The 14930-nt window shown below is 38.1% G+C and overlaps 1 protein-coding gene across 3 annotated transcripts in view; it reads left to right on the top strand.

The window, feature by feature from the left end:
* The window catches only part of LOC103463029 (voltage-dependent T-type calcium channel subunit alpha-1H-like), a 246303-nt gene that overhangs the window by 169514 nt on the left and 61859 nt on the right, over window positions 1–14930 (top strand). For all 3 annotated transcript variants that reach the window (XM_017304531.1, XM_017304532.1, XM_017304529.1), the window contains exons 13-15: window positions 5571–5688; window positions 9507–9662; window positions 10268–10355. In XM_017304531.1, coding sequence (XP_017160020.1) covers window positions 5571–5688; window positions 9507–9662; window positions 10268–10355 — 362 coding nt within the window. The remainder of the gene's footprint in view (window positions 1–5570; window positions 5689–9506; window positions 9663–10267; window positions 10356–14930) is intronic.

Genomic DNA, 14930 nt, shown 5'->3' with positions numbered 1-14930 from the left:
TTGGAAAGACGTTGCCTGGTTTGATGAGTCTTGATTTCTGCTGTGACATTCAGATAGTAGGGTCAGAATTTGGCATCAACATGAAACCATGGATCTATCCTGCCTTGTATCTACGGTTCAGACTGTTGGTGGTGGTGCAATGGTGTGGGGGATATTTTCCTGGCACACTTTGGGCCCATTAGTATCAATTGAGCATCAATTCAGCCTCAGCTGACCAAAGTGCTTCACAACAAACACAACATCACAGGTAGATAAAATTGCAATGTGTCAATGACACAGCCTACCTGAGTATTGTTGCTGACCATGTCCATCCCTTTATGACTTATGTTTTAACATCTTTATATTTCTTAGTATGTTAAATAGCTGCTAAAATAAGACTGAATAAGACTGTGGCATTCATACAGTGGGGTAAAAGTATTTAGTCAGCCACCATTTATGCACTTAAAAAGATTAGAGGCCTGTAATTGGCATCAAAGGTAGACCTCAACTATAAGAGACAAAATGAGAGAAAACATATCTAGAAAATCACATTGTTTGATTTTTTTTGAAAGAATTAATTTGCAAATTATGGTGGAAAATAAGTATTTGGTCAAAAATAAAAGTACATCTCAATATTTTATGTATCCTTTGTTGGCAATGGCAGAGGTCAAACAATTTCTGTAATTCTTCACAAGGTTGGTCCTAGAGGTGTGCCGATCGATCGGCCACCGATCATAATCAGCCGAAAGAGTGTGTGATCAGTGATCGCCAATCACTCTCTTGTTGCCGATCACCAAAAACGATCACATTTATCTCATTTCGCAGCCTGTGTGCAGCTTATCTCCTCTTTCCTTCACACTGCGAAGGTGTGCAGCAACAACTCCTGTTGTGTGGAACTATAACTCTCTGAATGAATGGGGATGTTTGCATGTTGCAGCGGAAAATTACCTTGGGAGTGAAGCACGTCAAAATGCATCAACACAATGAATCTAATATGGCATTTAAAAAACAAGCTCTTGACGGAGTTTGGCTACATTAGCGGTTCTCAACGTGGGCGGTACCGCCCCCCAGGGGGCGCTCAGAGGACGGCAGGGGGCCCTGGCGGAAATTTTTACAAAAGGGGGCGCTGGGATGCCTTTGGGGGGCGTTTGGTCGAAGGTAAACTTTACACCTTAAATGCACAACAATACCAGTTTATACTTTGAGCAACTTGGTAAAATTGTGTTGTGTAACATTAAATCATGCTTGGCTGCAACTGTATTGATGGCAGCTCTTCTTCTATTCAGTGTTTGTAGCTTCTTGGTGCAGCTTCATTCTCCTGCTACTGGTAGCTTCACCGCATCAGTTCAACGTTACACCGGCTAATGACGTTGCTGAGATTCACTTTGTCTGGTATTTTTGTACACACGTTTTGGCAGTTCTGTGATCATGTCAAAGCAGCAACTTATATTAACAAGTGTTTTATTTCCGTTTGAAAGCTGCACGCTTCCATGGAAGGACAACAGAAAATTGCTCTTATAAACATGTAATTACTAAAATCACGATGCCCTCACTTTGTATCCCTCTGAAAAATGAACCTATTTAAATAAAGAAATAAAGAAATCCCTCCATGGCTGATACCACGATAGAGAGCGTTCATTTTATAGCGTTAACACGGTGCTGTAAGTGGTCCGGTATGAAACGGGGGTGATAGAACAACACAGCACTTTTAAATTTCAATAATCAGAATGCAGAAATTGTTTCTGTTGTTTTAAAAGGTTTATGTCAGTCTGCCTTTTCCCCATCGATACGGTTCCCGACTGCCTTGCACCTTAAGGGGTTTAAAAAAAAAAAAAGACACGCACATTGTGCAAAACTCTGAAACTGGAGAAGCGGGACATAAAACAGAGAGAAATAGATGTGAATTATGGCATATAAACAGAGAATCCAACGCTGAACAGTAAAAAATCAACACATGATGTGAAACATGATGATTAGGCGGAGCAGCAGGTGATGAGGGAAGATTACTGATGGTCAATAAATGATCAAATAAATCTAGCAACAGGAAAGAAACTAAAGTGGACACAGCAATAAACCAAGAGAGGATAAAACTAATAAAAGGAAACTAAATGGAAATGAATGAAGAACAAAATGCAAKAATAAACTAAGAAACTAAAGTAAATACAGAGGAATAAAGTGGTATGGCAAGACCTTTCAAGCAATAATTAATACAGRGGACTGTATGGCAAGAATAAACAGACACTATTTCCAGATTAAAGGTAAAATAATATTGTTGAAATGTCATGGGTTTAAGACCATATCTAGTACTGAGAATAAATATATCTTACAGACCATAACAGTAAATAACTTTTCACTTATTTATGTTTTTAATTAGATTTGATATATTTATTTCTTCAATATTATTTTTCATGTCAGTGTTAATGTCATGAGGCTGATGACTCCATGACACTTTCAATTTGACTCATTAGGATTTGATTAAGAACCAGATTTGTTCTTTGTCATTTCTGTCCAGTAAAACTATCCATCCATCCATTTTCTTACACCCTTGTACCTCAGTGGGGTTGGGAGGGTTGCTGGTGCCTCTCTCCAGCTAGTGTACCGGGCAAGAGGCGGGGTCACCCTGGACAGGTCGCCAGTCTGTCGTAGGGCAACACAGAGACAAACAGGACAAACAACCATGCACACACACACTCACACCTAGGGGCAATTTGGAGAGGCCAATTAACCTGACAGTCATGTTTTTGGACTGTGGGAGGAAACCGGAGTACCTGGAGAAAACCCACGCATGCACAGGGAGAACATGCAAACTCCATGCAGAAAGACCGGGGCCGGGAATCGAACCCAGAACCTTCTTGCTGCAAGGCAACAACTCTACCAACTGCGCCCCTGTGCAGCCTCCAGTAAAACTATTAATCTATAAATCAATAGACAGGTCTATATAAAGATATAATCCATGTTTCTGTCTCATATTTGTATGGCATTAAAAGGACCTGGAACTTCTGTTTTTCCACAGAAAGCTCTGGTTTGCACAATAAATACCATGTGGGTGAAGTTTTATGAATGATACTCTGATGTCCCATTCTCCTGAAGGCAGCACAGAGCTGCACCACCAGAAACTGACAAACACTGAGAAGAGCTATGATTAATGTAGTTACAGTTCTAAACATGTTTTAATGTTGCAGAGCTCAGTCGTTTGCAAATAGATCAAAGTTTAAACTGGCATGTTGTTCATCGTTTATCTGCTCATTTTCTGTAATATTTAACAACTAGAAAATGGCGCAAAATAAGAATATTTTTTCCACTCTGATTGGCTGCTGTTAGGCCTAATAAGTTTAACTTGAATGTTTATTGCATTTTTCGTAGACACCTGTGAAAATAATTTCTATTCCCATGACTTTTTTGTTCTCTGGGAAATAATTTTTGATGATAAATACAGAAACAAGCATAAAAATCAAAAAACATTTACAATTGTGATAGTAATATTAATGATAAAAATAATGGTCAGTACAAAGTACAAATTCTTTGGTGGGGGCGGTGAGAGACCTGGATAGGCTGGTCCAAAAAAGGTTGAGAAACACTGGGCTACATCGAGGCTCAATGGAGGACAAAAAGGACATCCGGAGCGGCCAGATACCGGGTAAAGCAGCGCACAACTACCAACCCTCACCCGGATTAGCATCACAGTCAGAAAGCTAAACAAATAACCCGAAAAATAATTCAAGTCTTCGAGCTGGCGGTGTAAGACGATGGTTCTGCTCTCGCTCTTGGACCGCCTCTATGCGCTACTGGTAGTAATATTTCACAGACGGGGCGCTGCTCAACCTCCACCAGACAGTGAGCTCTCACACCGAACGTCTGCTTAAAGATGCAGCATGTAACATACATATCTAAAATCTTTTTTTAAATTTATTACAGCATGTCTGTTATGTCTAAATTAGGTGAATTTATTGCCAGATAATTTTTCCATTTTGCCAGATAGCATAGTATCATTTATACTTAAACCAAATAATTAACAGCCATTCCAGGCGATTGACAAAGATCAGTAATCTGCAAATATCGGCCTCATGGATAGTGGCTGTCAGAATAGGCAGCAAAAAACCTGATCGGAGCATCCCTAGTTGATACACACTGTAACTGGTATTTTAGCACATTTGTCCATGCAGATCTCCTCTAGAGCACTAATGTTTTTGGAGTTGTCACTGGGCAACACAGACTTTCAACTCCCTCCAAAGGGCTCTATGGGGTTGAGATCTGGAGACTGGCTAGGCCACTTCAGGACCTTGAAATGCTTCTTACAAAACCACTCCCTCATGGCGGTGTGCTTGGGATCACTATCATGCTGAGGTATGGTGTTCTTTGGATGCAACTCAGCATTCACTCTCCTCCAAACATGACGAGTTGTGGTTTCTATCAAACGGTTTCATCTGACCATATGGTTTCATCTGACCATATGACAATTCTCTCAACACTCTTCTGGAACATCCAAATGCTCTCTAGCAAACTTCAGATGGCCTGGATATGTACTGGCCTAAGCAGGGGAATGTCTGACACTGCAGCATCTGAGTCCCTGGTAGCGTAGTGCATTACTGACAGTAGCCTTTGTTACATTAGTCCCAGCCTTCAACAGATTATTCACTAGATCCCCCATGTGGTTCTGCGATTTTTGCTCACCGTTCTTGTGATCATTTTGACCCCACGGGGTGAGATCTTGTGTGGAGCCCATGATTGAGGGAGATCATCAGTGGCCTTGTATGTCTTCCATTTTCTAATTATTGTTCACAGTTGATTTCTTCACACAAAGCTGCTTGCCTATTGCAGATTCAGTCTCCCCGGCCTGGTGCAGGTCTACAATTCCATTTCTGGTGTCCTTGCACAGCTCTTTGGTATTCACCATAGTGGAGTTTGACTGAGGTTGTGGACAGATGTCTTTCATACTAATAAGTTCAAACAGATGCTATTACCACAGTAATGAGTGGAGGACAGAGGAGCCTCTTAAAAAAAGTTACAGGTCTGTGAGAGCCAGAAATCCTGGTTGTTTGTTATTGATCAAATACTTTTATACCAATATAATTTGCAAATAAATTCTTTACAAAAATCAGAAAATGTGATTTTCCATCTATGTTTTCTCATAGTTGAGGTACCTATGATGTCAATTATAGACCTCTCTCTGCTTATTAAGTGGGAGAAGTTGGACAGTTGGTGGCTGAGTAATTACTTTTTTCCTCCACTGTATTTAAGTTTTGGCTGTATTTTTTGCACAAAAAAGGTATTCTAGTCACATAACTGTGGGTGCATCAGCACAATGCGCCCCCACCAACTTGCAACTTGTAACAAAGTTACACCCTTGAGTAAAATACTACAGTCCAGCTGAAAGTTCTAAAAGCACTAACACAGCAGAGCTTCCTGAACGAGCAGTTAGAAGATAATTATAAACTTTCAAAAGGGGCTGCCTTTGTCCTATGGTGGGATTTAAAACCCCAGTGGAATTCACCAATCTTATAGGATGCTACAAATCTCTGAGGTTTGTGTGCATTTAACTCATGATATAATTGTGTGATGCAGGTGCTTTCTTGTCTGATTGTGGTTTGCAGCATTTTAGGAATGCATCTGTTTGGCTGTAAGTTTGGTTTGCGTCAAGAAAGCGGAGAAACTTTGGCAGACAGGAAAAACTTTGATTCTCTGCTTTGGGCAACTGTTACCGTGTTTCAGGTAAGACAAACTTTCATGTCTAACATGCACACTCTAAGAAATAATCCTGTAAATTTACAGTCAAATACTGGCAGCTATAGACGCCAGAAGTTTACTGTAAATGCACAGTATCTGTACCGTAATTAACCCTGACAGTAGATTACTGTCAAAGCAAGTACGGTATAGATATTGTGAAAGAACGATAAACTTCTGGCGTCTATAGCTGCCAGTATTTTACCGTTCTTTTGAAAGAACGGTAAAATACTGGTATCTAAAGCTTCCAGTAGTTTACCGTTTTTTTTTAAAGAACAGTATAACTTTGTGTCCAAATTCAGGGTCTGCATCCTTTCAAGCTTATTTTTCATGGGCTTGAGAAACGACCCAGTCTACTGAAGAGGGATCCTGCGAAGGCAGAGAGCATTGCAGAGAGAAGCTGTAGCCTTCAGCTAGCTGCCTAGCCTCCACCTCGGCATTATGTTGCTTAGCAACCATGACAAGATGATTTAAACATTGTTTGTAGATGAGAATGTAGATGTATAAATCTCACATTTCTGCTTGGTTCATCAGCACATCACCTAATTGCAATATTGCTCCAACGTTTTCGGAGATGTCTGCTCCCGCTGCATTAACAGCCAGCTCTATTCTTTGTTGCATTCGTTTTTCTCATCTTTGCTGGGTGTTTGTACCTGCCGGCCACCGTAAACCACAGTGGTGAAAGTAAATATACTTTCAAATACTGGTGTCTGTAGGTTCCAGTATTTTTACTGTAAATTTAGTTTTACAATTACATTCACTTTATGAGTAAGCTACTGCAAAGAAAACTGTAATGCTACTTTTTAAAGTACAGTCGTAGTTTTGCGATAGAACATTAATACCTAACCCAGTGTAAGCTTCTTAGAAGTGCCAAAACTGGTGCGGTTCTAAAATGCATAATCTGCATAATCATAATTTCACATAACACAAAAGAGGATGCGATAAGTAACCGTCAGAACAGTTTTTATTTAAAGGCACCACTATGCCTCAAACCAGTTATATATTTCAAGTATATTCAAACATGCACAACAAATAACACAAAACCATTCCGGTTAAAAAAAAAAAGGGCCTTCAAAGTCAAGATGTAGTTTCACTAACAGTGGAATAAAAACTGAAGACTTTCAGTTTATAGCGACATAAACTGGGTTTAACTCATTAATTTCTACAATCTTATGAACATAAAAAAACAATTCTTAAAGAAATATCCATGCTTTGGGTATCACTAAACAAATCAAAGAAAAAAAGACTTTCAAAATCTAAAATTCAACATGCCTGAAATAATGTGGAATTCTAGAAATAACGGTTTTAAAATGTGAACTATTAATGGTTTTCAAGAGTCTGAGTGGCACTTACTTTATTAGATGCAGATGAAGGCACCGTCCAACATGGAAAAAGATAAGACAATATAATTTAGATCCTAAATGATATGGAAACAGAAATATTTCAAAGAAAAGGACAACTAACCTGAATGAGATGCCACTCAAAGTCCGTCAGGTTTTTGATGAGGGTGGAAACCTGAACATTGACTGTCACTTTTTCTTTTAAATTATCTTTCCTGTCTTTTTGGATACTATCTTCCCATGACTGGCTTTTGTGCCCCTTACTGGATTAATCCCAAGTGACTAAAATACACAATCAAAAATGGGAAAATTCCTGAGAATATAAATAGTGTGGCATTCTGAAGACAGCAGGTACAATATATAAATAAAGCTGTTTTTAATTATGTAAAGAGAAATCATCACCAACTTTGTCAAATGTTAATTATAACTTGCTTTAAAACTTGCTTTAAAATGTCATTGTATTTTGCTCATTGTAAAAATAATTATAGGAATGGTATTACCATTGAATGAACCAAAGTCTTGGCTGCCTCATGTTAATACTGGAGGTTGAAGATGTAGAAGATGGACAACTCTGTCCTGTCTGGAATGTTGGCTGGACTCTTTCAAAGACAATATGGCCTTCAATATGGCATGCAGAAAACTGCTTGCCATAGGGTCTGTAATAAACCAAGTCCTTAATTGGAAGACCATAAAACAAATCCTTTTATTGATACAGTATGCATTTAAATGATCATCATAATAAAGACTGTCCACACTGGCAGGTAAAATAAAAGCAAGGATATTAAACTCCTCAATTGTCAAGCAAAAGTCTCATCAATGTTGAAAACTGTAGGCTGGATTAATGTACCGAAGTTGTAGAGGAATTCATGGTACTTTGCACTGAAGGTGAAGTGTGCTTTGAAAGTTAAGCATAAACATTTCCAAAATAATTACCATGAACACAACTCAGACATTAGGAATTATAGAAATTTGTCATCTTATAGAAACATTCTGGACAGCATTTCTTCTGTCAATCTGTCAGAAGAAATGTGATAGTAAATAAGATAATAAACCAAGGGTGCTCACGTCCAATCCTCGAGAACTACTCTCCTGCAACTTTTAGATGCCTCTTTACTCCAACAGACCAGGATCAGCTCTGAACAGACCTGCTAACCAGCCATCGTTTGATTCAGGTGTGTTGGATCTGAAACTTGCAGGATGGCAGCTCTAGACTTGAGCACCCCTGTATTAAACAGTCGTATACACTGTGATATCCAAACACAGTGTATACTGTGTAAGCTTAAGTCAATACTCTTGCGCAAATAGAAAGTAAATGCATTCATTAAAAAATAATCAAAAACAAGATAATCTTGACATGGAACTTACCTTGTTATGATTAGCTCCAGACAAGACGCTGGGTAAACATGTGATGTCACAGAAACACCATCTTCTTGTCAGTTTTACTGGCGATTGGCAACAAACTGTTAGTAGCATTACCGCCACTTACTGGTATGGAGTGTGGTTCAAGCAAACACCATCTCTTTAGGGAAACTGACAAACATATCTTAGAATTTGACTAAACAAGTGTTTAATTAACATTGTATTTTTAACATACAACACCAACACTAGAAATCTAACACTTTTGATTATGCTCTGCAAATTTCAATTCATTCATTAAAAGATGTATTATGGAAAGTATTTTTTTCTTTCCATTTAATATTGAATCTAAATGCTTTTTCTCTAAGATGCAAATACATGTAAAATGTCTTGCCAGGAAAAAAAAACTATTGTACAATCATTACTGCCAGTCATCAGTCTAGATTATGACAACAGAAAAAGATATCAATTTAACAATATTCTATCATATTTTCTAATATGGTAGTTCTGATATGTTACTGCTAGAATTCTGCAGTAAATTTACAGCCATTTCTAAGAGTGCAGACAGAGAGAACAAACACATCAAGTGCTTGTACAGCTTTTTTCTTTTAATACATGAAGTCATCAGTTGAAAACAGCATGTTATATTTTTCTGATTCTAAAATTTGTGTGATGATGTGAAACGTGTGACAAAAAACAAAAATAGAAAAGATCTGTTAGGGAGCAAATACTTAGTCACAACAGTGTATATTGTAGATGTAATTTTACAGTGAACATGAATAACATTCAAACTGTATCTGCTAATTTCGTTCTCTGTTATTTCATTTGCTCCAGTGAGGGAGCAGTCACGCTCTTTTTTTCCTTGCAAAATATAAAAAAAACCTCCCAGTGTTTGGTAAAAATTCCTTCATAGAGGCAGCAGTAAAACACACTCCACAGGAGATTATTCTAACACTTACGAAAACTCGTTATTGTTCAGATGAGAAGAATGCAAATATTTTCATACTTCAACCCCCTAGATTGCAAACTAGTCTGTGTTTGAAGTAATTTAGCGTGTTTTTTTCTTTACCCTGACAGTTTGACTTCTGAAAGCTCTCCTCTAATCTGCAGGTCCTCACCCAGGAGGATTGGAACGCTGTGCTGTACAATGGAATGGCCTCCACCTCTCCGCTGGCTGCCCTCTACTTCGTGGCCCTCATGACATTCGGAAACTACGTACTCTTCAATCTGCTTGTTGCCATTTTAGTTGAGGGTTTTCAGGCTGAAGTAAGGGCAAAGATGCAGTTTTTATTAGAGCTACTTAGAGGAAATGAACCTAATTGGACTCTGTTGTGCTAACGACACCAAAGCTTAAAGCTGTGTCTCTTTCATCACTCTCTCTCTTTTCTCTCCCTTCTCTCTCTGGGTATCTGTCGTTCTCACTGACGTGCACTCACGCTGACAATACTCTCCCATACTCTCCTGAGTAGAAGACGGTTTGATATCGCTTGCCGTTCACAGCTGGTGTGCTTTTGTTGTTTAGTTTCCATCTCTTATATCCATCATCAGAGAACACTTGCTCTCCAACATGCAAACACACATGCATAGATACCCTTTGCCAAAGCTGTCTGCCTCAATCTTTCTGGTGTGAATTTGAATTAAATTCAGTAAAGCTATATTGGCGTGACTACAGCAGATTGCTGCCAAAGCAATGCACATAACTCAACTAGGGAACACTGGAGATTCCCTCCGTCTCCCTGTCTGTCTCCTGTTCTTTGTCTCTGATCTTTAGACAACTCAGAAGTGTGTGCAACAAAAGGTTGGTGTTGATGGTGATAAAGATTGTGATGACAGGGGTCATCTCAGTGGACGTGTGTCCCTGTCTGTTTCAGGGTGATGCCAACAAGTCAGAGACTGATGATGAGAGGCAGTCGCTGGGGTACCAGGAGGAGGAGAACCTCAGAGAGCTCTATGCTGCAGGTAAAATATGGCTTTTACAGTTTGCTTTTGAAGTTTTGTCTGACTCTTGAATTACAAGTACTACATGAGCTGTCCATCATGCAAATTGGTTTGCAGATCAACTTCCTGGTGATGCAATTACATTACATAGATTATATTGCATTATGATGCATACAACAGGCAATCCTCCGTTAAATCGAAGAAGCATCTCTGGTCAGTTGATGTATGTGACCATCTTCATCAACTGCATGTGTCACCTCACAATCTGCAGATAAAAAAACAGATTTTTATTTTGTTTTCTCCTCTGCTAGATGTAAGGCTCTTTTTAAATGCGCAGGTCAGACTGCAAGGCTTTGTAGAATCAGAAGTAGGTACAGCAAGGAGTCATGATTGGGCGGATAATTGATGCAACTGATGCAAACAGGTTGATTTATATTGCTATTTATTGCAGTGGAAATAATAATAATAATAATAATAATAATAATAACAACTAAACCAAAAATAAATTGTTCAAAAGAAACAAAGAAGGAAAAAATAAATAAACCAATCAAATAAATAATAATCAGTGATTCTTCAAAACCAAATGTAGTTCAAAAGAAGTCCAAGAGCAAAGGGAGAATAGTCTTTTTCCTTTAAATACTCCCTTGGAGTTTAGTTTATGTCCTGTGTGAAGAGTGTCGTTTGGTTTTCCTCTGTGGAGAGTGTTGTATCGTTTTCCTACCACCAGGTGGTGTGTGGGTAGCTCGCATCCTCCGTCATCAAGTGAGTCGATGAAGGGGGGAAAAAAACCTGACCTGAAAGGCCAGAAAACATACATAAAGTTCATATATAAATGTTATATTTATATAAGCTAAACGGGGAAAACAAACAATACATACTGCTATGTATTGACAACCACTTCATAAAAATGGGAATAAAAAAAAAAGTCCTTTTAAAAAGTGCACTTCACAATTCAAGTTCAACATTTCTCAAATAAAGAAATTATCAGTCGCTACAAACAACAACTAATAAATCAAATCAATCAACTTAAGAACGTGTTTGATCAAAGTAGCTACAAACAAAATCATATCGGGTACCAGACTTTATTGCTGCATCAGCATTTAATGCAACAACAAACAAAGAAACCATGAAAAACAATCGAATCTAAAGTTGAAGGGGAAGCCTTTAAATATTAAAGGTGTGGTCTTTAATTCGGCTTTAACAGTGTGACTTTTTATTAAGCAAGCGGACTGAACTGATGTGGCAACTGATTGTCGAGTTGATAGCTAATGCTAACTGGCGGAGCATTGCAGAAACAAAACGCCCTACTATATATATGAATGATATTTACTCACCGTCGAGTAACGGATTGTCTGAGGAGGTGGATCCTATGTTAACTTGTTCTCATCGGAAGGTATAGCAGGCGCCAACGAATCCCAACCTGGTGAGTATTGCAGCGCCTACATTAGCGGCGCTAGTTTTGCAAATACAACTTCAAGTTCAGATGGTATTTAACAACTCACGGCAGATTCTCGAGTTTTAGGGATGGAATTGTTTAGTGATGAGTCGATTTGGAAAACTTGATTGTTTTATGAACAATCGATGCCACAACCAACAGAGCAGCAGCATAGTGGAAACACGGAAATACACATGAGGATCCCAGAACTTAAAGGGACGGCTTAAAGGGAAGGTGGGTGGGTCATGGCGGTCATGTGGGTTACATAGAGGTGTTTATACAAATATTTTCTCTATTATTTAATAGAATTTGTTTGTACGCCAGTTTTTACTGTGAAAACTGCGCACTCTTTTATATAGGAGGCCTCTGATGTATAAAGTCATGCATACGCACCTTTCCTTTATACATCCTTATTGCTTACCACTGCTGTAGGTGCACAAATTGAGTTTGTCAGTAATTATAAATATCTTGGCATTATTTTAGATCAGTGGTTCTTAATCTTTTTTGAGGTACCGAACCACCCAGTTGCATATGCGCATTCACCGAACCCTTCTTATTCCAACCCCCCCACCCCCACCTCCCCGTCACACAAAATACATTGCGGTATTCTGATTTAGTAATGTAATTATATTAGCTGTGTTACCACCCCACACAACTAGAGGCAGTACCAACCCCGAAAAGATGCGACTAAGGAGCAGATTTGGACTATAGAATTTGGTAAAAACGGTGAGTTTTGCTGAAGTAATTAAAGATAAAAGTTCAAATCCATGCTGAGTGGATCTCCTTCAATCAGTGCTCCTCCACAGCACTGATTAGCTAAGCAATGTAACGTGATCTTCTGCAGCAAGTGATGGCAAAGCAGGGCCTCACGACTTTACACAAGTGTGTCTTTACCTCCGCGGCAGAAGCTCCGCCGAACCCCTGAGACCGACTCATCGAACCCCTGGGGTTCGATCGAACCCAGGTTAAGAATCACTGTTTTAGATACAGAGTTTCGGTAACACTTTATTTGATGGGGTGTGAATAGGACTGTCATAACACCGTCATAAACATGACATAACACATGTCATGAACATAAGGAAGTCTACTCATGTTCATAACATGAACATGAAAAGACTTCCTCGGTAAATCACGACACTTTTAATACAAAGTTGACATTATTCGAAATGTCTTTGTTATGACAACTTGACATTCACCAAGAAATCATGATCTTGATTTCTTTATAGCAAATTTTATAAATTTGTTATAAAAGTATTACCGATTAAACTTTAAAAATTAGCTTTATGTGGTAATATTTTATTGCTCTGCCTTTTTGCTTAGTCTTAAATTTCTTAATTTTATTGATCCTAAAGTTTTACAGCAATATGTCTACAAAGCACTTATGAACTTAGCATTTGAAACATTTAAGGCTGTTTTAAGTAGTGCAATGAACCATATCCACCAGTGAGAGGCAGCAGTGCACAGACAGGCGTGCAGTGTGTGTGTGAAGAAGAAATCTTCCAACTTGTGGGGCCAACATAATACAAGTTATAACGGCCAGACATCCTGTTTAAAAAGAAGCCAAAGTAGTCACCTAATACCAGAGGCTCCGCCAGGAATCTTGGGCTCGCTGACAAAAAATTTGATTGGGCCCCGCTGCGCAGCTGCCGTTACAATTTTTTGAGTCTATTTGACCCATAAAAAGCGTCACAATTTTAAAGGCTTGCATCTGCCTTGCTTTCTTTGGTTCAATACTGATAATCAGCACAATATTTATTACTCATGAATTTAACATCCAACAGTCCATATCCAGTATGCAAGTAGGTTGCTTACATTTTTTCTATTAGATTACTGAAATGTCTCCCCATGAGCAACAGTTAAAAGCAGCGTGCAAAATATACATGAAGCAATCCAGACTTCGCAAAAAATGCTGAGTAGTTGCATTTTATTCAAGCTGCAGTACATAACTTTAATAAAAAATGTTTTCTCCATGGTGACAAAGTTGTCACCATGTCGTAGCAGTTTGTTATGAGACAGATAATCTGTGAAAACAATCAATCTCCTCCACCCAGGTGAAAAAAAAGTATACTTTAGTACACTAAATTTTAGCATACTTTAGTATACTTTTATCGATGTACTTGAACTGTAATATTCTGGCAACCAAAACTGCCAGTATTTTACCGTATCTCTCAAATACGGTAAAATACCGTATTTCCTAAAATATGTTAAATAAAAAATTTAAATGTGGTTTTGTCATAGTAAATACAGTCATACTGCCTGAGGCATAATATCTACATAAGTGAAAAACATGGCCAGATTGTATGATATATTGACATTTTATTGTAAAAAAAACCCCCCAAAAACCTTATGGTAAATTACTGGTCACTGTTCTTACCAGAATTTTATCATAAAAATTATAGTACAACACACAAGGAAGTGTAACTTGTCAGCATTTCTATACAGAAAGTTATAAAGAAAATAAATTCAAATTAAACAAAAATACAGATTACGAGTAATCCACTTAAAGAAACAAATTCTATTTAAAAATTCAGTTAAAAATAGAACCGATTCTATTTTCTGTCCAGTTTCCTCACAGTATTACTGAGATCTGGAAAACAAAACAAACAAAAAAAAAACAGCATGTGTCCACATAAGAGATAACCTATCGTAGAAGAAAAACCGGTGATAAAAGGATTCTTGTTCTGGGTTGAAAGTCACAAGTCACTGAGTTCAGATTTTGCTCAGGATGGTTAATAAGTTGTCTTCAACCATTTATGTAAGTTACAATTCCTGCAAGTTAGCAGAAACAAAGCTGTAAATGTGTACACTTTTCATACAGGCAAACAAATAGATACACCTGAGACCATTTATACTATGTTAGTTTTTCTCAGTCACTTTTGGTGCATTTCTTAAGTCATTGTTGGCATTTACAAAACAGTATGCGCATTTCTCAAAACAATTTGTAGAAACAGCAAAAATAGCATCTCAAAATTCTGTCAGTTAACATATCAGTGACTCAAAATAATAAGTTATAGTTTCTCTATGTACAGATAAGACTTACGACAAGAATTGATTAGTCATGGGAAGAGACTACAAAATTCACATTTACGCTTTTGCTGTAATTTATTGATGGATCATGCCATGGTGATTCAGAAAGAAAAAGACAGAAATGCAGAGAACAA

The sequence above is a fragment of the Poecilia reticulata genome, linkage group LG1 (genome assembly GCF_000633615.1).
Source record: "Poecilia reticulata strain Guanapo linkage group LG1, Guppy_female_1.0+MT, whole genome shotgun sequence".
NCBI classification, from domain to species: domain Eukaryota; kingdom Metazoa; phylum Chordata; class Actinopteri; order Cyprinodontiformes; family Poeciliidae; genus Poecilia; species Poecilia reticulata.
Note: the sequence above shows the minus strand (reverse complement) of the source record. Positions and strands in the feature narration are given on the sequence as shown.